Source organism: Pezoporus occidentalis, unplaced genomic scaffold (genome assembly GCF_034315485.1).
Source record: "Pezoporus occidentalis ecotype Australia unplaced genomic scaffold, CSIRO_AGI_Poc_V1 ctg177, whole genome shotgun sequence".
In the NCBI taxonomy this organism is placed as follows: Eukaryota; Metazoa; Chordata; class Aves; order Psittaciformes; family Psittacidae; genus Pezoporus; species Pezoporus occidentalis.
Genome location: NW_026913607.1, coordinates 673803 through 695971, shown reverse-complemented (window position 1 = coordinate 695971; position 22169 = coordinate 673803). Strand labels below are relative to the sequence as shown.

The 22169-nt window shown below is 47.3% G+C and overlaps 1 protein-coding gene across 4 annotated transcripts in view; it reads right to left on the bottom strand.

Annotated features, from left to right (window-relative positions):
* Window positions 1-22169, bottom strand: part of IGSF3 (immunoglobulin superfamily member 3) — a 156684-nt gene that overhangs the window by 93834 nt on the left and 40681 nt on the right. The window contains exon 2 of one of the 4 annotated variants that reach the window (XM_062614649.1): window positions 10395-11730. The exons of 1 other annotated variant lie outside the window; for it this stretch is intronic. Coding sequence is in view for 1 of the 3 variants with exons in the window: in XM_062614648.1 (XP_062470632.1) it covers window positions 8634-8676 (43 nt within the window). In the remaining 2 variants the exon portion in view is untranslated. Of the gene's footprint in view, window positions 1-8199; window positions 8321-8633; window positions 8970-10394; window positions 11731-22169 lie in introns of those variants that run through there. 2 more of the 4 variants (XM_062614648.1, XM_062614651.1) reach the window with 2 other exon arrangements.

Below are 22169 nucleotides of genomic sequence, written 5' to 3'. Positions count from 1 at the left end.
GTGATCTCCCATGACTTGCCCCACAAAGGCAGAGAAGCTGCAAGATTTTAGCCTCACCTCTCCCACCTTCAGCAGCAGAAGGAAGTATACCTGATTTCAAGCACATCATTGGAGAGCTCTTGCTATGGAGGGGAAAGGGGTTAACCTGCAGCTGCAGACAGACACTGCAGGTACAAGTGGAAAATTCAAGAGGAGTGGATGGGGTGTAAAAGCAGCACAAGCAAGGAAAGAACAAAACAACAATAGGCATCTCAGGCAAGACTTAAGCACATGCAAGAATACAGACACTGGACAACCTCTAACCCTCTGCAGTACAGGCACCCAAAGCTGATCTCTGATCCCTGCTCACAACCAGGGCACCTGAAGCTGATCTTGTTCAAGTCTGCCTTATTTACAGCAGAAAGGAGCAAGTGCTTGGTGACTTAAAGCATTTGGCAGCTACATGCTCTGGATTAGATTTAACTGCCAGCTAGCTCATGGCATGGGACTGATTAAATGTAACAGCTCCTTACATGCCAGTGACCCATAAATAAACTGTGCCACTGTAACACTGATGGCTGGAACGGACGACAGCAGCTCCAAATTACATTCACATGGGTTATGCCTTACGAATGCAATGGGGTGGCAAGGAGCAGCTGGTCCCATTCATATAGGATAAGGGAGAGAGCTTGTGCAGGTAAGTAATACCACAGAGCACAAAGTAAAAAATCAATTTTCTTCCTTTTCTAACACCAAGAGTGAAATCAATCAGGGCATAACAATCTCTTCCACGCTACGCTTCCAACATGTGTAAGAAAAAAGCAGCCTGCTTGCTTAATAGCAGCAGGCAAAACCTCAGCCCTAACACTGCACTTCTCCAACAAACCACCCATGACACCTTTTAAACCGCTCTCTCTACTTCAAGAATATGAGAGCAGAGACAGAGCAACCTGCCTACAATTATATCACCAGTGAGAAGAAAGCGCTGGAATTTGCATGCTGTGACTCCTGCTGTAGGCGCCGGATAACGCTGCAGGCATAAAGGTCAAACCCTTCAGCAGGAGCTCTTAAGATACTGTCTGCAGGTCACGGGCACTCAGCAGAAAGCTGGGAGATGGCACAGTGCCAGCCCAGTTTTCTTGGTATCCATGCTCTTCATTGCAAAGCGTCTCAGTACCTGGCAGGGCAGTTAAGCAATCATCCCCTGCAAGATAGAGCAAACACCCCTCCTCTATAATGGGATTAGACAGCAGAGCAGGAACACGGGATACAGGAATCTCCAGGAGAGGAAAAGCAAAGCTTGACAGAGTATTCAGGAGGTGGAAGAAACTGAGGACCAAGGAAAATAAAAGGAGTAAACAGCAAGACTGTGGCTTTTTGCTAAATGAAGTAGATTCTAGGGAAGGAGCTCTAGTTTTGCCTAGGATTTCTGTATCTGCCCCAGCCCCCAAACAGTAATATGTTTACATGCACTGTCAAATACAAGCGCAGCCAGCATGTCTGCCTTGAGACTTTCTGTGATTGTGTGAGAAGGGAGGGAGCAGAAAGCACTGAGCCAGCGAGATGAAATGATACGGTGAGAGGGGGGAGAGTACTTTGAAAGCACATCAGAGATAAATGCATTCAGATAATTGCTTAGAAAGGAATAAGTATTAGTAAGTACTATAATTACCTTGAACACTTTACAAAGCTGTAAGAAGAATCATGACTAGAAGAAGGGCTGGCACGTATGTTCATTGGGAGCTCCTATTTTAAGTTAGCAAGAAGGAACCAACAAGGCTTGACACCCAGGTTGGTAATTTCAGCCTGGCAGCCAGCCACAGCCCTTTGGCTAGATTCTAGGTACTGGGTAACTTGAGTTAATAAGTGCCAGATTCCAGCAGTACAGTCTTCTGGAGTAAAGAGCCTCTGGATGACTTCTGGCAACAAGTACCTGCCACCTTCTGTGGCTCTTACTCAAGGTCCAGCTATGCTTTCAGAGAGATTCGGAGGAACCTAGGCAGGTTCCTACATCCCTGGTGATGATGCTGAATGGAGACAAAAGAGTCATCCAAGAAGTAAAAAATCACTGCTTTATCTAAGCAGCCAAATTTTGATACCCATGCCGTAATGAGGGATCAGAGCCCTTCTTGCCCTGAGAGGCAAACAAAAACTCTTGCTTTTTTGGGCTTTCATCAAGCCTCCATTTCTCTAAAAGCTTCCAAAACCATCCATTTCACACAGCAGCGTGGGTCAGTGCTGAGCTCCCCTTAAACACAAAACACATATTTAGCAATACAGAGTCCATAGAAAAACACACCTATCTCACCCTGTGCTCCCAGCTCCCTTTAACAAGCTTATCAACTTCCATACAAAGCCCAAAAGCCATAGAAGTGGCAATGTGCCTCAGGCAGACAGATCAGGGATGCAGCAGGAGGGGACAAATGACCATCAAGAAAGCAAACAAACAAAATAATTCCCCAAAAACTCAGATGCACCACCCTTTGCCTGCTCTTCTCCCTGTAATTGTGACAACTCCAGAAGGGAATGTATTTGCTTTAGAGCAAAGCTATTTGGTTTTGTGTGGGGACTAGGGAACACCAAGCAAATGACACTGATTCCAGACTGCTGCAACTAGTTAAAGCAAAACAAAACCTAGCAGTTGAAATCATCTCTGATCATGTCAGACCTTGATGAGCTGTTTTGCAAGGGCCAGAAAGAACAAACCCAGAATCCCAAACCAAACAAACAGTATTAGTGCAATGCTCAGCAGTGCTAATGGCTGTGCAGCTGTCCAGTGGCATACGCTCTGGATACTGATCGTTTCTACTATCCCAATGGGGCCAGCTTTGAGGCCATAAACTTCACAGGTATCTCTCACACACTTCAGCAGCAGCCCCAGCCCTTCCTGGCTGGCAAAGGCTTATAGCTGTCAAGATCACAAAAGCCAGAAGTGCTAGATGTTTTTTTGAGTCCCAAATAGAATCAATACCTTGGCAGGAAAGAAGTCGGCCAAGAGGGTGGCAAGTACACTGCTCAGGAACAAGATAATAAATACAGATGATTCTCTCTGTTTCTTCTGTGCTTGTGAGTCTTTGATGCTTTAAAAGCTATGAGTGTTGTGGAAGGCCCAGCATTCGGTAAGATCCATCCTCCTAAGCCTGTTCTCATCTATCTTTCTTATCAGTTAGGTTCGTCTTCCTTCTCCTCCTAGCACTTTCCCTTGGCTCATCTTTTCCCCACTTCACAGCACCCAGTAAGAGCAGGCAACAGACCTGGAACCACTAAGGAACCACCAGCAGTGGCAAAATCAGACAGAAGCCACAGGAGGGTGCAAGCAGTGGCTTCAGCCAGAAGCTGCAGACTGAACACTATGCAGGGCAGAGCAGGCAGCCTCTGTCAGGAGCTGGTAGTAGTTTAGAGAGTGGCTGTAGTCAAACACTGGACTCGTGTCACTTGTTTGGCAGAGCTGAGCAACCAGTCACACACCCCAGACCCATGGTACTGAGGCCCCGTTGCATGAACAGCAATCCAGGGAAACCCAGCCAAATTAATTCACTGTGCCCTCCAGCCACCTGCCTGCACAGCAGCCCCCCTTCCCTTGGACATCCATAAACATCTGCAGGGCCATGTGAAAACCAGAACTACTTCAAGTCAGATGAGTCCTCCAAAATCCCTCTATGTATTTTCTGATTTTGACAAGTTAGTTTTCAAACTGAGCAAGTCCCTCCAACCTGTTCCTCACATGAGCACCCTGGCCTGTATTCTTCGCTCCCTATGCCAGGCAGGAACCAGACTGGGACAGGTCCTTTCAGAAGCTGCTCTGCTTTTTAGTGTTTGTGCAAGCACCTGTGCAGTAACAGTGCAAGCCCTGAGTGTCAAAGCCTCTCCCTTTTCAAGAAAAGCTTCCCATCACGTAGCTGAAATAGTCTTTTTTTTTTCTCATGTTCAATTATTTACTGAAATATGACTTTAGCAGCAGCTAGAAAGGTAAGATTTCCTCTTGTCTCATTGCCATTTCCTAATTAAACCTCCTAATGACAAAAAGCTTACTAACATACATTACTGGAAGCATGTTCTTAGCATGCTGATGGACACAGGGTGTGCAACAGGTTAGAGCTCATATATGCACACAGACATCCTACACTCACTGAAGGCAGCCGCAGACCCAATTTCTCTGCCTTGCAATTTGATCAAACCCTACTTTGTCAGGAAAGGCTCCATTTTAGCCTCTCCATAGTTAATAAGAAACAGATGCTAAATGTCTCCTAACTTTTAACCAGAGAACTATTCCTTAAGAGGATTTTATATGACTAGGAAAGAGATGCCAATATAAAAACAGAGTCGAAACCAATTTAGTGGGTTATCATTAAGGAGTATTTAGCAACTTGAAAGCCAGAGGCAAATCTCAATACTGCAGTTTTCCAGACACTGGCTGGAGGGCCTAAATGTCCTTGATATCAGCAGACAAGTCAATTCATAAGAAGTGGAACCCTAGCAACAAGAATAAATCCCAATCCTGTTTGAAAAACTGTAAGTTTCTGGGCAGGGTCTGCAGATCAGTAACAATCAGACAATACAGAGTATTCTTTCAGCTTACAGCACTCTGATTCATCTAAGTTAAACCAACTAAAATACCTCTGACTTCATACTAGACTGTGTAACCTTTAGGTCAAAGGCTGAATCCATGACTGATTTTGCAGGGGTAAGAAGGAAGCCAAGAGAGACAAAAGGAAGAGCTTTTCTTTTAAAATTTTAAAGAAAAAGCAGTTTCCTGGTCCAAAAAATTCAGTAAGCCTCCCAACACAGAAGCAATGCTCCCGTTATGACCCTCTTTTTTTCACCCCCTCCCTGTGGCCTGCAGCACTGTTTATTCTGCTTTTCACTTTATATAATGGGTCTGGTAAAAGCATTCAAAACACACATTCGATTTACAATAAAAACTGCTTTAACAAAGACATCTAACTTGACAGAAGGTCAACTAAAAGATGACAGTTCGCATAAACCAAAACCTCCTGTGTAAATAAACAGGATCTGCAGGAGCCTCAGGATGTCAGGCAGTCTGGCCAAGACTGCAGGGAACGAGTCTCCCCATGAAGAATTACATTTGGGGATGTGTAAGAGTGGAGCCTGCCAGCCCGGCACCAATAGCTGCACTCAGCAAACCCAGAGAGCCAGCTGAACCACATGCAGAAATGAGGCAGCAGCCAGGGCCACCCCATCCAACACATTCCCCAAAAGAAGCAGAGCCAAAGGCCAACCCATCGCCCTTGGGATCAGTCCAGGTCCAGCACTGCACAGTGACCTGGAGGCAGCAAACACAAGGGCAAGGGAGGCACAGTGGGCTTGCAAAACAAAGCTTGCAGCAGAGGGCTCTGGGCAGACACAGATGGTGAAAGCACCATCTTGGCCACTGTTGCTAACAATGCATGGACGAGCAGATGAGGCACCAGCGACATTCCTGGGCGGCCAGCTTTGGTAAACAAAAACAACCCCAAACACTGGGCCTGCACCACCTACTCTGTCGACCTCTGCCTTTACCGCTCCAGCCAAGCAGCCTTCAGCTCTAGTGCACCTAAGCTTGTGTGTTAGCCCCATACGGACCCCCTCAACTGCTGTGCCCACAGAGGCAGCAGAAGAGCAGGAGGGTGTGACAGCTGACACCTGACAGCCAAACAATTGAGCAGCAGTCACCTGCATACTGCTGCTTCACAGCCAGCACCCCTTCCCCTCCAGGAGGCAGGCCTTCAAGATGTTCCCTTCTTTCTTCAGGAGTCACTTCTGTATCATTATTTCACTCCAACATGCCATTTACAAGTCAGCTGCAGTTTCAAGACCTTACACAGGCTCTACACCCCTCTAGGAATCACAAATAAATCACCAATTACTATGCATAAAGAGAGGAAGAGGGTAATGAGTCTATGTACATATATACATATGCAATGTTTGAACACAAAGAGCTGTAAATTGCATTTACAGGTGGCATACTGGAGACTGCAAGAGACTCAAAAGCCGAACCATTCATAAACCAGCCACTGGCCTGAATGAATTCAGCATTCCCCAGAAGCCTATTGTGTTTCCTATATATAACACTATAAATACTTTGCATCCTTACAAAAGAAAGAAGGTAAATCTTGAAACTGCACATAGGATTAGCACTGGCTGGCACAAGTATTAATGGTCTCATTGCTGCATGAGGATTATTTACAGCACTTGCTCTATTTTCCCATTTTGTACTTGCTGTGATGAAGTGCCACTTGTTTAAAGAACCCTGTAACAAACACTGCAGCAAGAGGGGAAAAAAAACAGCAGAGATCTACAAATGTTACACCCACATGCCAGATGTGGGTTTTCAAACCCTGGTTTTGCAGTTACTTGGATTCTTGTAGCTAGCTAATACCTGATATGTTACATTAAATCATCCACTGGCTCTTTCCACAACCACATTTCTTCTTTCAGTGATTCTAATGAGTTTGCAAAAGGACAAGGAAAAATCTAGTTATATTTCTTTTTCTGCATACACAACCTATAGTTGAGTATATTCTAGCACTAACATTACTTGTTTGGAAAGCAACAGTCCTTTTCTAGCCAGTCAGTGATTTATGTTACAAAATAAGGCCTTTTACTCCAGCCTCTTCCCCATCAAGTCAAATGATGTCTCAGTTTTACAAACAGCAACCTAAAGCACTTCTGTGCACCTTGAGGTTTTGAGGCACGGTCACACATCCGCAGTTTTTTTTTAAATCAGCAGCTGAGAAAATGCAGATCAACTGTCTCAAGAAAACCAGGTGAAAAATACCATAAGAAAACTAACTCCAAGCATGCACATGGTATGCTTCCTACCCTTAACAACCCCACGTTTGACACAAGGAGGCCAGCACAATGCTTTTATGAACTAGAAATGTCCGTGGGATTTAGGGACCAATTCTTCAAGTGACAGAAGGCACCTCGCAGTTCACCCCCAACCCAAGGAGGGCAAAGGCACACCAGAGCTAGCTTTAGGTCAAACCCAGAAAGCCAGGTCCTGCACTCAGCGAGTCGGGGCAGCCCTGGCAGCTGGTCAGGCAGTGGGGTTAGCACAGACACAGGGTGTCCAGCCCAGGCCTGGCGAGTCCCACTTCTGTACCGCCGCAGTAAGCCTTCGGCAGGATGATGGATGCCCTCTGCTGCTATGCTGCTGCATCGGCTTCGGAGCAGCGTGCAGGAAACCAGCCGCTCACTCACTGGTTCCATATTAGGAAGACTTAATCCACAACGATATAACTGTTCTTCAACAGGAGAGACTGAGCACACAAAGCCAAGGCAGCAAGTGACTCCTGTTCGTCTACACCCATCTTGTGGTATACAACAGACTACTTGCACTCATGGAGCTAAATCACCCTGGATAAACTTAGCTTTCAGATGGCTTTTTTTCAGGGAAGCCAAAGAAGAAAGCTACTGGTTAAGGGAACTTTGAACCTTCTCCAAAACCATTTCAAAGAGTCATCTCTCTCTCTTCCTAAAGACAGACAGCATGAAAAACCACACATGCAAATTAGAGGCATGGAAGCACGCTGCAATTCCAAGTGAAGATGTTGTTTCCAAATTGGCAGAGCAGGTATGTGACGATTCTCAGGACAGTACAACAGCAGCCTTGCTGCTTCTTCCCTCAATAGCATTAATGCCAACAGAAAATCTTACCAGTTAAAAGGCAAATCAAAACAACTCCGAAGCTGCTCTGTACGTACACAGGCAGAAAGCAGTGTGACAGTGCTGCACTGTATTTACCACGAACATTCATATCAACTCAATACTAAACCAGACATATGGGCTGCCGCAAGAGATGTAAGAGACATTTTAATTGCCTTGTATTCTGCTTTTCCCAAATTTGTAGGAAGGCATCTTGCACTCTCACCCAGCACCTCTCACCCAGCAGCGGGGCCCCTCACAGAGTACTTTACAGAACTGTCTACAGTCACCTCCTGGGCAGGTACTTAATGGGATGGGACAAAGACACGCGTTTAACGGTTCACAGGGTACAAAACGCTGGCAGAAAGAGAAGAGACTGCAGGAGTAGTTCGGCGAGACAGCACAAAGCAATCAAACTGCATTTTACGACAGCAGGGACTGCCTTCCCTCGACATTTACACGTACTCTTCGAGAGCCGAGGACTTTTGTTTCCGCAGCCTACCTTACCCCCCAGGCACTTCCTCCGCCTTCACTGTGCAAGCTCAAGACCTACCCGGGATTCCCTATCCTTACCGTGCCCTTCCGAGCCGCCGGTTTCTGACCCCCTCACGGAGCAGCCGTGGTGGCTGCTCAGCGTCCTAAGGTGATGTCGGAGCCCAGAGCGGTGGAGGTGCTGTGCCCTGCCCTGCTCGGCCCCGACGCTCCCACGGCCGGACGCCGCACCGCTCCCCGGGGCTCGGAGGAAGATAGTTACAGGGGTATCGCAGGTAAAGCGGAAAGACCGACTTATTTCATTTATATATTTATTTATATATATATATATTTATTCATTCCCCCTCCTCCCTCCGACTGCAGGAACGCAGCGGGCAGTGACAACTCCCGGGGGAAGGCGCTGGGTATTTTCGGCAGGGGTGACCCTCCGGAAAGCCCTGCAAGGTAGGACACCCGTCCCGCTCGGGAGACACCCGTCCCGTCCCATCCCTCCCCCTCCGCCGCCCGCCACTTACCGAGCAGGAGGAGGGAGGCGAGCTGCGGTCGCAGGGTCCGCATGGCTGCCGGGGCGCGGGGCGGCAGCCTCCCTTACCTCCCGCCGCGGGGCGCCGCGGGGCGCCGGCTCCCGGGACAGGCGGCGCGCCGAGCCCGGTGGCACAAAGGGAAGGCGGCGGGGGCGGCACGGGGAGGCGCCAAGGCAGGCGGGGGCATCGCCCCCACAGCGAGGCGGCCGCCGCGCCTCCCCTCCCCGCTCCGCGCTGACGGCTCCCTGGGGAGAGGCGGGAGGAAGGGGAGAAAGCGCGTCTCGTCCGAAAAACAATTAATACGCGGATGAGAGGGGGGAGGGGTGTGTGCGCACAGAGCAACAGCAAAAAAAGAAACAAACCACCCCAAAAAGTTGTAACAATATGCGGGGCGCTGTGCCCACGGCCCGCCGCCCTCACCTGCCCGCCCAACCGCCCGCCCGGCGCTGCTGCTGCCGCCGCGGGGTGCCCGGCGCTTCCTCCGCGCAGACTAACTCCTCCCCCGGCCCGCCCCGCCGCCACCAACCGCTCCCTCCTCCTCACCCCGGGCGGCGGGCGAGGAAGGCGGGTAGCGGGGCCTGGAATGCTCCTTCCCCGCGGGCTGTGCTGGGATGAGGGCGTCGAGGAGGGGTGCGGAGCGTGGTTGTGACAGGCTGTGGCGTGGGGCGGTGGAGCCGGGCTCGGGAAAGAGCGCGGGGTTAAAGAGGGTTCCTTTGTTTTAAGGGGAAAAGAGAGTTCCCGGCGCTCCTAGCAAACCCGGCTTCTTGGGAAATGGCATAACTGCTCTCCTTTGTTCTCATGCAAACAAAAAAGAACAGCCGGGCTTTGCAAGTTTCGACCAAGTCGTGACCGTCCCGCTGCGAGACCCTAAGCCAGGGCGGGCGTTCACGCCCGGTTGCCAGATGGGAGCCTTCGCCATGTGCGGGCACTGCTGTGCTTGGGATGCTGCTGTGGCAGTCAACACTACAGTGTGTCAACGGCAGAAATGCATTGAAAGTATATCCAGAAAACACTGGAATGTATAAACACGGCAACACTGGGGGCTGGGGTTTATGTTGTTTGTAAATAACAGAGGAATGAGAAAGCCCTCCATGGCACAGATGTTCCTACATCCTTACAAACAAACCCCCCGGTTGCTTGTTTGCTCACAAAAATAAGAGGCCAGAAGTGACAGCAATAGCAGCATGAGGTCCCGTTCTAATGCTCTATTCCTGCAAGGACCCTTGGCAGGAGACTCTTGCGTCTACACATGGAGCCCCAGTGCATCCCCTTGGTGATGCAAATGCAGGATCCCCAACCCTCCTGTGTCACAAAAAGGCAGAAACCAGCACAGTTCCAAAACTTCTAATAAAAGATGCCAAGTCCTTAGAAGCTGAAGTCAGCAGAAGTCAGAAGCTGGCTGTCTCACCATATGGATTCGCTTCCCAGTGTGGCTGGCGTGACAGATGCGTTGGTAGCCAGCTCCCAGTGACCCCTCAAATTCTCTTTCTGTGGGCTAATAATGTTAAGCTGTGCCATTTGCAGAGTAGGAGGTTTAATTTGCAGCTTTGTCATGTTCTTTGAACGGAGGAGCCATGGAACAGAATAACCACAGACATACAGAAGAGAAAGGGTTAGCGTTGCATTTGCACGGAAAATGAAACTAACGCTTTAGCCCTTGAGCTTTAATTACATCAAGACTGCCTTCAAGTAAGATTTGGAAAAGAAACAGAGTTGATGATAAGAGCTAACAGAAAATACCAGTCTATTTACCTTTTCTCTTAGATGATTTGAGGACTGAAACGTCATCCACTGGAATATTGCGCAGCTTGCTTTATGTTCACATGCAGCCTCCTTTCCAAGTCCTCATGGACAGGCCCATGAATGTTCAGAGCAAGCACCATGGGGCTACTTTGAAATAAAAACTTTCAGCATCTTTAAATAGGTGCAGGATAAAGACAGTGCTTCAAAAGATGCATAAATAGAGAAACAAATAATAGCAGAAGAAAAATAAAAGGCAAATTAAGAAATACAGGACACAGGCAGGAAAAAAGCATTTTTTTTTCCAGGATAAACTCAATGAAAAGGAAGCATTAAAGCTTGATGATACAAGGAAACTTTTTTAGATGGTCAGGGATATAGACCACAGACCCACTACATTCCTATATGGGCAAATTATTTCCACTTCCAGCTGAAGAGGGGGAGAAAAACAGTGGCATGATTCAGGTGAGCTCCCGGCACAGGTCAGGGACCAGCTGGGAGCAGACCCCTGGTGTCTTGGCTCTGAATACATTGCTTTCACCAGTGGACCCTGTTACAAGATAATTCAAGATGACTTTGGGGATGTTCCTGCTATTTCCAGGCACTGTGGGACTTTACAGTGTATGAGCCCAACAGGAGCAATAAAAATGCCCTGCAAAAATGTTATCAACAATTCACTAAACTCACATCCTCTTCTCAGAGCTCTGGCAGGATATTGCATTAGTGCATAGTAACAATAAAAATACAAAAAGACCATGGAAATGACATTATAGCATTATAAGAGTAATCCAATTCCAGTCAAATTAGATTATAATAAGAACTCCTAAAGACTATTAATGGGAACCTGTGTTTCAAAAGCTTCATCACCTTTATGCATGTTCTCCTCCCTGACCCCAATAATAAAAATAGCGTGGCATTTATGAGAGCGCCCTTCTTCAGAGGACTTCACAAACACTCTTTTGGGGAAAACATTGGCCTCGCTCTTGCATCAGTGGGGAAACTGAGGATTGGGCAGGGTGGCTTTTCTAACCCTAAGTAGGCAGCCTGCCCTCCCTTGGGCTTGCCTCCGCATTTTGAGCTCTCAAGGTGGGGCTCTGGCTCCCAATGGATGTCTATCCATCTGCACGTCTTATTCACATGGTTGAACAGGAACAAGCACCACAGTCACCTCAAAGACAATATCTTTTCAAGCACAGGTTACTGCAAAGCAGCTTTCCAGGAAGACAGATCTGGGCTGCCTTGTCCTCCCAGCACAACTGAATCATTCAGCAGCTCTGCCCTCAGCAGCAGCTGGATCATTTTGGTCAGGCCATGTGGTTGCTCTTTGGCAGTGGGATCGCTGCAATAGCTGGAGGCAGATGGGCGTGACTCAAGCGATGCTGATGATATACATGTTAGGTTGCAACCCACACCATCATCTTTCTTGTTGCTCCGTTACTGCTAGAAGTGTGCTCAGGCTTGTTTTCCCATTGCCCGCCTCAGCAGGCAAGGATAGAGGCCGGTTGGTGGGAGCTCGCTTTCACAGCAAAGGGAAAATTGTTCCCTATGCTGTCATTTGCTGAGCTACTCTGTGCTCATACCAAGTCACAGGTGATTCCTGTTGGCCTTGCTTTCTCTAGCAGGAGAAGCACAAACAGTGGGTGTCTAAAGCCTGAGCAAAAGGCAAGGCTGTGCGGCTGCTGTGCGGCCAAGGGCCAGGGTAGATGTCTCCAAACCTCTGGGCTGCCAAAGGGTGCTGTAATACAACAGCTGTGAGTGAGAGCTACATCCCTTGCCCTAGGAAATCAAAGTGATGTCAACATCCAGACTCCAGATATGCTGCTCCCCAATGTGAACAGGCTTCCCATGAGCCACAGATGAAGAGTGAAGTCAGATGATTGTCTGGCCCTCAGAGAAAAGAGGTTTGGCAGAAAAGCAACCTGTATGTCATGAAATAAGAATGCTGGTCCTTCTTCAGGACAAAACACTGCACACCCTCAAGTACTGGATCCAGTGTGTATTTACCCCACTCCTCCGATCAGCAAGCAGGGGAGAGAACAGACGGATTTGTCTGAGAGAACAAGACAGATTTGCAGCCTTTAGGAGCAAGCAGTGACCTGCATGGCTAATGGTAACAGAGTATAGCAAAAAGGGGATTGGGCTCAACCAAGCAAGGAAGGAGGTTCCCAATTCCTCCACAAGTCAGAAGGAGTGATTTGTTCCTGTGTGCGAGGAAAAGAGATACCAGAAAATGAGGAGAGGGAGGTCTAACTGCAGTTGCAGGAGCAATTTCTTCCCTGAGGGCAGCAAGTCCAGCCAGAGCTGGAGAACAGTTTAAAAGGCTGTATCCTGTACCTCTGGGAGTGAGGGGGATGTGTGTGCATCCACATCCCCCTCCTCTCAGAGGCCACCTGGGCGTTTCAAATCAAGCAATCAGAATCAAGCCATCCAGAAACAGACAGCACTTGTCCTATGTGATTTGCCCAAGATCACTCAACAAAATCCACACATTTCAGGGTGTTCTGGCTACTCGAAGCCTGAAGATGTGCTTGGGGGAAAGCCATAATCAGGCCAAAGCTCTTCTGCAACACTGTGAAAGCAAGAAGAGACTCACCTAGAGCTAAAGCAGGTAGAAATGGCCAGAGCCATTTATTTTGGCTGAAACATCGCCTAAAACGTTTTCTGCAGACCTTATTTACACTGTGAAGTTCTGAACATCAGTTTCACCCAGAGGAAAAAGAAGATATTTATATTTAATGGCCAACATTTAAGCTCCTTTAAAATGAGCTGAGAGGTTGCAGTTGGAACAGAGAGGAAATCCTTAGTGCTCTGGCACAAAGCAGCAGTGCTGCCATTGCAGGGAAGCTGGCATCTGTAACTAGACTAAGGTTTTGAGTGCAGCTCAGCCTAGATTGCACCCCAGGACCAGTATGCCGTTTAATGCGTGGCACCAAGGCAGTTCCCAGGCAGCTCTGTGAAGGAATTCCCATTTGTTTGCCCTGGGCAGAGGGATGAGGAGAGGGAGAATGAGGAAGAACAAAAAAAAGCCCCAAACAACCCTGTATAAAGATAGATCGATGCATTTCCAGATTTTCAGGACATCTGTCAGCAAGCCCCAGAGTATATGGCAGCTAATCCCTTTGCAGATTTTCTTTTAACTGTTGCTTGACAGAAGAGGATGCCATTTTTTTCATAGATGTACCCGTGTCTGAAGTCTCACTCTGCCTGAGGTTATGATCTATCTGTGAGGAAAAACATTACACTACCAGCTTGGGAAATTACATTAGGGAAACATCTCACTAAGAAACATGCGGCAGCTTCGAGCTTTGGAGTATACACAGGAGCAAAAAATGTTTCCTGAAGGCGAAGAAGGCCAGAGGTGAGGCGGCTACATGACTTGCTCCCACCTTCTCTGACACCCCTTCTGTCTGCCTGCTCACTTCTGGACTGGGCAAAGCCAGTGCAGGGAAGAGGGCTGCAGGGCTGGGCTGACAGTAACAGCTCTGGCTTCAAACCCCTGCTAAAGAACTGCAGAAGTGTTCCCGCATGTCACCTTCAGATGCAGCTGGAGCAGCAGCGGGACTTGGTGCACACTTTGGGATCTGAGAATAATGCAGAGCTCCACTGTTCCTGGTTTAAATCTCAAACACTGTGTATTGTGGAGTTCAGCTGTTGCATCGTTCCTCTGCTAAGGGCAGGCAGAAAGCACTCCATAAGACCGTTTTATGCTGAAGTGGTAAAACATCTTGTCATGAGCATGCATAAATGACAGAACAGACTGCCCTTCGGTGCCAAGAGGACCAGGCTCATTAAGCATGGATGACACAGACAAGGCCCCAGGTACTCCTTGGCAAGCTGCTAAGGGCTCTGCTTTGCGTCCAGCTCAATCTGCAGCTGCTGCTGGGACCTTCAGAGATTCTGCAGGCTCTGTCTGAAGTTCAAGCAGCAATGAACACATTGGTTTTCTGCTTTCTAATCCTACCTACCAAAATCAAGCCCATCTCCCAGTTTGGTGCTGTTTTGGTGGTTAATTCAGAACTCCCACACTTTGAATGTGTGCCAGAATAAGGCAAGTGAGTAAAAGGTTAATTTCAGGCCTCATGATTACTGATGGAGTACAGTTTATCTTTGTTTTCTTTCCCCCCAGGACGAAAAGTGACATAGAAAAATTGGCAAATGGACATTTCCATTATCAACTTATTTTCAGTGGCAACCAACAAAAAAATGAGTGATTCAGCAGTAAAAATAAAACAAAAATCACTTTTGCCAAGTACACTTTCAGCCTCCCATCCCACAAGACTTCAAGGTCCCAGCTGCACTTCACATTTTTCCACAGAATCATTTTTAGGAAAGAAACTCTAATTCCTGGCCCAAGCTAACACTGTTAAGACTCTTTGGGTGTGTCTGAATTCTTACTAAACGATCCTGGGCAACTGTACAGAAAAAAAAAAACAGTCTCTCATTTATCTGCTGTCATTTATCTTAAGAGATTTCTTTCATCCAGTTACCTATGATAAACACTTTGGTTGTTACTCTGAGAGAAATATGTAATCATTAGGTTTCAGGGTCCACACCTTTATTTCTGCGATGAAAGCCAATTCATACCTCTCTCAGTATTGGCCTAACAGCAAGACAGGAGCTGATGTTAGAAGATATTTTGCTGTGGATGTTGGTCACCTTTATGTAATAATCAAATGATCTGGGATTCATATAGAAAGGAGAACTCCAGGACACCATGCCTGTACTCTCAGGACTGTTTTTACATTTTGCATTTCAGAATCATTATATAAACACATTCATGACAGAAGAAATGAAAGCCCAAGAGTCTCACCTTCTACCAAGGTTCCTGAATGTTAAATTGCAAGATTTGCTCCCTGGTTCATCCCCTCCACCACCTTGTTCTCTTTCTCCCCCAGCATTTCACCTCCTGCTCCAAGGACCACACCTTCATGGGGTCACTGTTCCCAAACACAGCAGGCTTTACTATTTCACTTCCAATTTGAACTGAAAGTGCACAGGACAGGCAATCAGATACCTGCCTGCAACGTAAAACAGGCAACAAATGCCTTCTCTACTTCACTGTAAATGACTCAACACCTCCAACTGTTCAGCTCCCAGAGTCTCTTGAGGGAAGCAACGGGTTTTGTGCATTAGTATTGCAGCCAGGTATTGTGAATTAGTGCCCTGGCAGAGGAAACAGTGCCCCTTCTTCTTGTGGTGAGCTATAGGTAGGAGCTTGCCCAAGCATCCCTGCGCTACCCTTACAACCATAAAGCAGGCAGGCCTGCAGGTTGGAAAGCAAACCTATATCCCCAGAACAAAATGGAGTCAAAAGCCCTTTTGGGAGAATTAGGAATATCTCTCTCCCTGCCTCCTCTTTAGCATCATCCCCTGAAATTCTGTGCAAATGAGAAACTGTGTTGAGGACAAACCTACTGGTTTCAGTATGGGGCAGGGAGGGACCTTGGTTCGCCACTTTCTATCTTGCCCACTTGACATTATCTTGCACCCCAGAGGCATCATGCCTGGGGGAGGCGAGCGGACCATCATACTCCAGGGCTTCTTCAGCCTCCTCAGCTCAGCCTGCCGACAGCGTGCCCTTGAAACATCAGCAGCCGGCATGGTTTTGTGCCTGTTCTTCACTTCCCAATGATGTTTTCTTGTGTGCTGAGAAAAGCTCCTTGGCCACACATGATATTTGCTGCTCATGAATGAGTTAAAAATAACTTCCCATGTCTGAAAGCTTGTTTGGTGTTACACTCCCCTTGCTCCCTGTCACTTCTTTATACTCCTGGCGCTGGGGAGGAAGAAGCCCAGGCCCTTGCTGTGATCTGCCTCCTGCCCCAGCAGCAGCTGCATCACTGAAGATGAGGCGGGCACAGGGTGAAGCTAGATGAGGCAACAGGTTTGCAGAATGCTTACTGCCAGGCTGATTTGCTGTCCTCAGCAATTTGCTGCCTGAAAGCAACCTCTGTGACTAAAGCTGGCCCTGATACAGACAGTTACTAAATCCTAGGTGTATTATCTTACTCCTACTTTACCCCAATGGAAAAGACAGCTCAAGGGGCAGAGCAGGTGAGAACTGAGGTCATAGCCCCCTCATAAACACCCAAGGGATGCTGACTTTGGCTTGTTATTGGCTAAATCACCCTGACCAGCCAGCATGAACAGGTTGTCGTCTGCAGTGCTGGAGCCATCCCAATTGTGCTGCCACATGGAAATGTGATTTAGAGCAGAGCTGCACACTGAAAAGCCTAAACATATGCCAGATTCCCTTGCTAACCTCCCTTGACAGATAGATAAGCTGTAGCAGAGCCTTCTTCCCCAGGGGAGAAGGGAACCGTCACTTGCCCTAAAAAGGCTTGTGGTTCCAGCCAGTGGAGTTCAGCAGCTGCTTTTCAAGAAGAGCCATTTGCTCTGCTTTGTTCGATTTGGGTTTTTTAAAGTATGCTTGAATTCCTCTGCAGTCACACATTTTAAGCTGGAGCTAACGCTGCAATGGGCAGCTGGAACTGGGGAAGGAGTGTCATCTGCTGCCTGTCCACCAGCACCACACCTTATCCTGGGAAGACAGCAGAGATGGCAACAGCCACTCTGGCAGCAAGGAAGAGGTCAACCTGACCCTTGTGCTCTAGCCTCGACTTTCCTCTTGGCTTGCTTTAGGACAAACAGCTAGCTTCTGCATCCCTCTTTGCCTTGGTTTCCACCCCAGTAGGAAAAAGTAATGCTCACTGCAGCATTTCATGACTTTTCTGGCAAACCCCCCTGCCAGAAGAGGAAGAGCTGCCAGTACCTGCACTTCACTTGGACCAGGCTGCAGGGGCACAGAGATAGACCTCCCCTCAGAGGTTTTGACAAAACCAAGAAAGAACAGATTTTTATCACCATACTCCTGAGACAAAAAATAACCAGAAAAAATACCCAAAGCACTCTGGTAGAAATACAGCAAAATGGGAGTTTTGCAAGTGTGTCACAGAGCAGCGACAGTGCCTGAGAATGAGCAAGGCAGGAGTTTTGCAACTTGGTTATGAGCTCTACTTTCACCTCAGCAGTTAAATACAACAGCATTATAATGCAAGCATGGTGTCATTATGTTATTTCACAACTCACATGGATGGGATGGTCCTTAACATTCATAAGAGGAAGCTTCCTTGTACCAGCAAGACATGCCTTGCGCTGTCTCTGAGGAGTGGCGTGATTTTGGAAGCTGTCATAGCCCCTAGGAGCAACAGGCATGGACTAGGGTGGAGAAGGGAAGAGGAAATGCCCTGATTCACAGTTATCGATCAGTAAGCAAAGCAGCAGCAGATGGATGTGGATAGGGGAGCATAAAGAAGCCATGAGGCAATGTTAGTCATCATGATTAAGCCACAAGAGTGTCTAACATTCGCAGTTATTTAGTTTACTTGTTTGTAGACACACTCAACAGGAACTTAGAGGAGGTGTGAAAAAGGATGACAACAGTGTGTTGTGGATGTTCACAGCAGCAAAAGCGGTCATACAGGTACAACCCAACAATGTTTGTCTGAATAACTGTGAAGGGAAGGCTGGCACAGGCTTCCATGCCTCCGAAATCATTTGGAAAAGGGCATCTGGAGAGCTGTGAAGATGCGGGAAGTCAAGGCAAATGAGAGGGAGCCAAAAAGCCAAGCGCAAGGGGGATGACCCAGTCCATCATTCTGAGGGTGTCTTTATAGCTCCCCTATTGACGACAGAGGAAAGGGCTCTGGCTGTTATGTAATATCGGAAGTCTCCATGAGTGGTTTGGCACACGAATGGCTAGGGAAGACCATGCATAAGCAACATAATACAGGACAAGGTTGTGTGGATGGGGAGACAGCAAGGCAGCCAGGGTAGAAGGACCAAATGTCTGGTAGCCCTGAGTGATGGCCATGTGGTATGGGGAGACCATAAAAGGCTGATGCTAGCTGGGGAGGACTGAGCTTGGCATTGCTCAGAATGCTGAGAATGGGCATTGATGAGCTTGAGCTTTTGACAGCCATCTATAAAGAAACAACAAAGAAACAGAATTAGATTTTAATTTGGACTAAAGAAGATGGATGTAAAGATGAGACACAGGTTGACTTATGTTCCACATAAAGGTAGTGGTTAGCTTGTGTTGGTAGCTGAAGCTGGGGAGCTGAAAGAGGTCCTCTTCTACCCTCTCAAAGAGGCAGGAAAGTTGTTAAGGAAGGAAGGTGGTAACTTGAAGGACAGCAGGTTTACTTAATCTCCACAACAGTATTTCCACCTGAGGTGCTTTTTAGGGCCTGAAATGAAAGTGCCTGTGTTGAGAGAGAGAGAAGGAAAAAACAGAAGAGTGGGATCTCCAGCTCCATATTTTGTGTTTCTTTCCCTCCTTTTCAGGTCAGCCAGTAGAAGCCCTGCAGCAGGTACATCCTGAAAAGAACAACAGCTATTCTTAACCTTCAGCACACAGTGGTCCTACATCTGCTTGTGAAACAACCAGCTTTCTTGCAGGACAGCACATGCATAAAGCTTTGCAGGATGTGGCTTTGATGTAGTGGGCTGTTGTGGGATACATGTTAGGAAGAACTCATCACAATGACCCATCCCATTTGCAGCATGGACCTCGCAGTCCTGCCAGAGAGAAAGCAGCATAACTAGGTAGAGCTTCCCAGAAGGGAAATTACAGTCCAAATATGTTTTCTGTATAGGAAATCCAAAAGAAGAAGAAGAAAAAGAAGCCCTTATCTATATTTACAAGACAAAGCCTACATGAATAAACCTCTTAACACATTTTTCTGGCCACTAAGGTTATATGTTTAATTGGTATTTTTCTGGTATCACTTAAAAGTAGATCACCACCATGCAATGACGCCTGCTGCACTCTTTTTCTGGCATCCTCACTATCTCCCTTCACCCGTGCCCCCAGTAACTAGAGCAATGTGTGTAATTCTCACCAGACTGCAAGGGAGGATTTTTCCTTTACTAGGGAACTTTTGCTACAGAGCTGCTTACCTCTTTTTTCCATGCTCTATTCTTTCCAACTTAACAAAGAACAGAGGAGACTCTTTCCAGAAGAGAAGGGAAAGCACATATCCCACTGAAACCCTCCTTCCAGCTCTTCATTAGCATCCTGGGGCTGCAGATCAGCTACTCTGCCCTTGAGCACAGAGCATAGATAGCAGAAATGTGCACAGGTCTCCAATCAGCCTCAGTGCAAATGAGAACCTGGCCCTCTATGCCGTGGGCAGTGTGGCTAATGTCTATATTGCACCTTGACAAAAGTTTCTAGAGCAATGGAAAAGCAAGTAGCTGCCTTGTCAGCATTCCCAGGTTGTTCCACTCCCTACTCTTTAACTACCTCCTTATCCAGAGAATAGCTCTTAAGGCTCAAAGAGCCCTTCCTGTGCACTGCTTCTCCGCTCTGGTGAGTGCTCCAGCACAAGCATTCTCTCGAGCAAGGTCTTGCCAATTACTGATAGACTTACTGTAGTATACAAACCCTGCAGGGTTATCTCACCCCTGAGCCACAACTACTTTGGTTTCCTCCTTTCTAGTGACTGCATCCTTTGCGATGCAAAGAGCAGAGGTCTTTTTGCCACGGCAGAAAACTTTAAAGGGAGAGATGTTAGCTGTAGGTAACCAAAGAGAGAGTGCATCCATTGAGTTCAGGGACAACTTTGGAGTAAGTGCTTTGTAACCAGTACACTCCTGCTTTCCACTTTTCAAGCATTTGAACTCCTGACTAACCTCTTCCCCATTCCACAACATTCCATATGTTGTGGGCAGAGGTTTTATTTTGTTGCTTTGTTGTCTCTCACCTCCTCATTAAATACAGTAAGTTTAAACTGCTGCCTTCTCTCAGAAGGGAAGAAGTGAGTTACTGTGGTGTCACTCCTGTGTTCCTGACCTAGGAGAAGAAAAATTGTGGAACTGCTTTCGTTTGCCTCTGCAAGGAATATCTTGCACTGATTCTTAAGCTGTAGCTCACTGTAGACTCCCCTCTGTTTCCTCCATCCACTTCCCACTCTTTAGGACAAAATAACTGCCTCTTCATCTCAAGAGATTTATCTATTCATTTTTGTGCATGGGCAGAAAAAACATTTCTTCCCCCACAACAATGCAGCTAACTCTGGGGTAGAGCATGACAGCTATTTCACAGCACAGAAGGAGTGGCAGGGAAAATGCAGTTGTTTTTGCCTGCAGAGATAGAGCAGCAGATTGGAATGGCAAAAACTGCAATTTAACTGGAACCTTGAGAAATCCTTCATGGTTTTCATAATTTAGCCCAAAGAAAATATAAAATAACCCTTGCCTGTAAAGGCTGGATCGCCAAAGCATGGGCTGACTCAAAGGGAAGGTCTTTGTTTAGTTAGGTGCAGCACTACCTACTAGAGCAGCTACGTATTTCTTAGAAGTCTTTTCATCTCCCAAGTGAGTAATCCCATTTCTGCTTACTTGTGAAACCAGGCAAGCTCAAAGGCAGGAGCATGATACTTGCAGGTGAAATAGAAAAGGTATGGGTTGCTGTTCCTTCGCCTGACCCAGGCTCAGCTCACAAGGCAGCCATCTCATCTCATCTGATTAGAGGGTGTGATACTCATGTGGGAACTGATCAAAAGCACTTTTTCTCCTGGTATGACTTCTAACACAGGCATTAGCCAACACTACCCCTTCCTTCCTCACCATTTCCTTGCCCAAACCTACTCCAGAGAATGAAAGGTTCAGCAGAACTGCAACCCCACCAAATCTGGCTCAGGGGCTGAGCCTGGCTGAGAGTACAGTAAGGTGGAAGTGCCTAGGTATCACAGTGATTAGCTCAATGTAATTATGTGCTCAAGACATTACAGTTAATTTGAGGGTTCTGAGTTTCCAAGCAGGCAAAAGCAAACCTTGTCTACACTGGTAAGAGTGGAAAGTCAGGAGACGGGAGAGGTAGGTTAGTTAAACAAAAATCAGCCTTCACCAGGCCCACATATATCAATGTCATTCATGTATGAAGTAGAAAATAGAATAGATGTTCCATGCATATCCTCAAGGATAAATGCAGCTAAATGTGCCAGCCCTGCCTGCCAGCTTCATTCTCTGCTCCTTTGGTGGGAGGTGCCCTGGGAATTACACACACAAACACAGCTCCACATGACACTGGCAGTCGGAAGGGGGAATATGCTCCTTGATTTCATGCAACACCCGGAGTCCCATATCACATACAACTCAGAGGAGCCCTGGATGTCCCTGCTCTTCCTGAAAGCATCTCTGCGGTCCCAGCCTCCGTCAGCGGCCAGCCGGAGCAGGATGCTGAATGTTTCTGCTAGAGCTAATTTTCAGTACAATGTGCTTCTCTGCCCAGCAGCTTCATGCATCATAGTGCCAAACATCTACAGCAAGAGAGCAGCTTGGCAGAAACACACCATGCAACAGCTCAGAGTTATCACCGCATCCCCAAACATGGGTATTCTGCTTTTCCTTACAGGGGCCTGGCTCGGAGTCTGGCTCTTTCATGCTACAGCACACAGCTGTATGAGAGGGATCCAGAAGACAAAGTAAAAGATCTGGAGATGTTGTAAACAAAATCTGAAGACACAGAAAGTCACATAACTCTCCCACTGCCAGAAATCAGCTCTAGGGAACGGGCAGGATGTTGCTTCCAGTCACTTGCAAGCCCTGTTTGCCTTCTCTCCAGCCCTGGCCACTTTTATTCCTTTGCCTGAGGAGGTCTCTGAGTAAAAGATGCTGGATCATGAGCAAAAGAGTAACTGTTGCATTATGCAGCATCCAGTCATAACAAGGGAATTAGATATTGATCTGCTTGCTGAAGTTTGCTATTTCTACTCTAGTACC